We start from the raw sequence: 317 nt of genomic DNA, 5'->3' as shown, positions 1-317 counted from the left end.
GGGCAGAATACGAAGGGAGCGGTCGGAGGGTGCCCCGGGCAGGGAGCGGGTCTCGGGGAACTTGGGATCCCCCCTCATCTTCTGCCCCGGAGCCTCTCGCATCGTCCCCCTGTTGCTCTCGGGTTGGGGCACAGGGACTCTGTTCTCCTGGGCAGCCCAAAAAGGAGAGTCCAGCCCGGCAGGGACTGTGTGTGGGCACCGGCAGGGGCTGCAAACGCGGCTGGAGCTGAATCCGGGCGAATAACGCAAATATCGGCCCCAAGGTGGTTGTAGGAGCGCGTAGGAATTAAATCACAGGAGCATAAGTACGACAGGGA

At 62.8% G+C, this 317-nt stretch overlaps 1 protein-coding gene across 1 annotated transcript in view; it reads right to left on the bottom strand.

Moving 5' to 3' along the window:
* The window catches only part of GATA4 (GATA binding protein 4), a 31,728-nt gene extending 31,626 nt beyond the window's left edge, over positions 1-102 (bottom strand). Inside the window, exon 1 of the mRNA XM_010002239.1 lies at positions 5-102. Coding sequence (XP_010000541.1) covers positions 5-102 — 98 coding nt within the window. The remainder of the gene's footprint in view (positions 1-4) is intronic.
* Positions 103-317: the final 215 nt, after the last annotated feature.

The sequence above is a fragment of the Chaetura pelagica genome, unplaced genomic scaffold (assembly GCF_000747805.2).
Source record: "Chaetura pelagica isolate M959 unplaced genomic scaffold, ChaPel_1.0 scaffold107, whole genome shotgun sequence".
In the NCBI taxonomy this organism is placed as follows: Eukaryota; Metazoa; Chordata; class Aves; order Apodiformes; family Apodidae; genus Chaetura; species Chaetura pelagica.
This window is presented reverse-complemented; position numbering and strand designations above follow the sequence as displayed.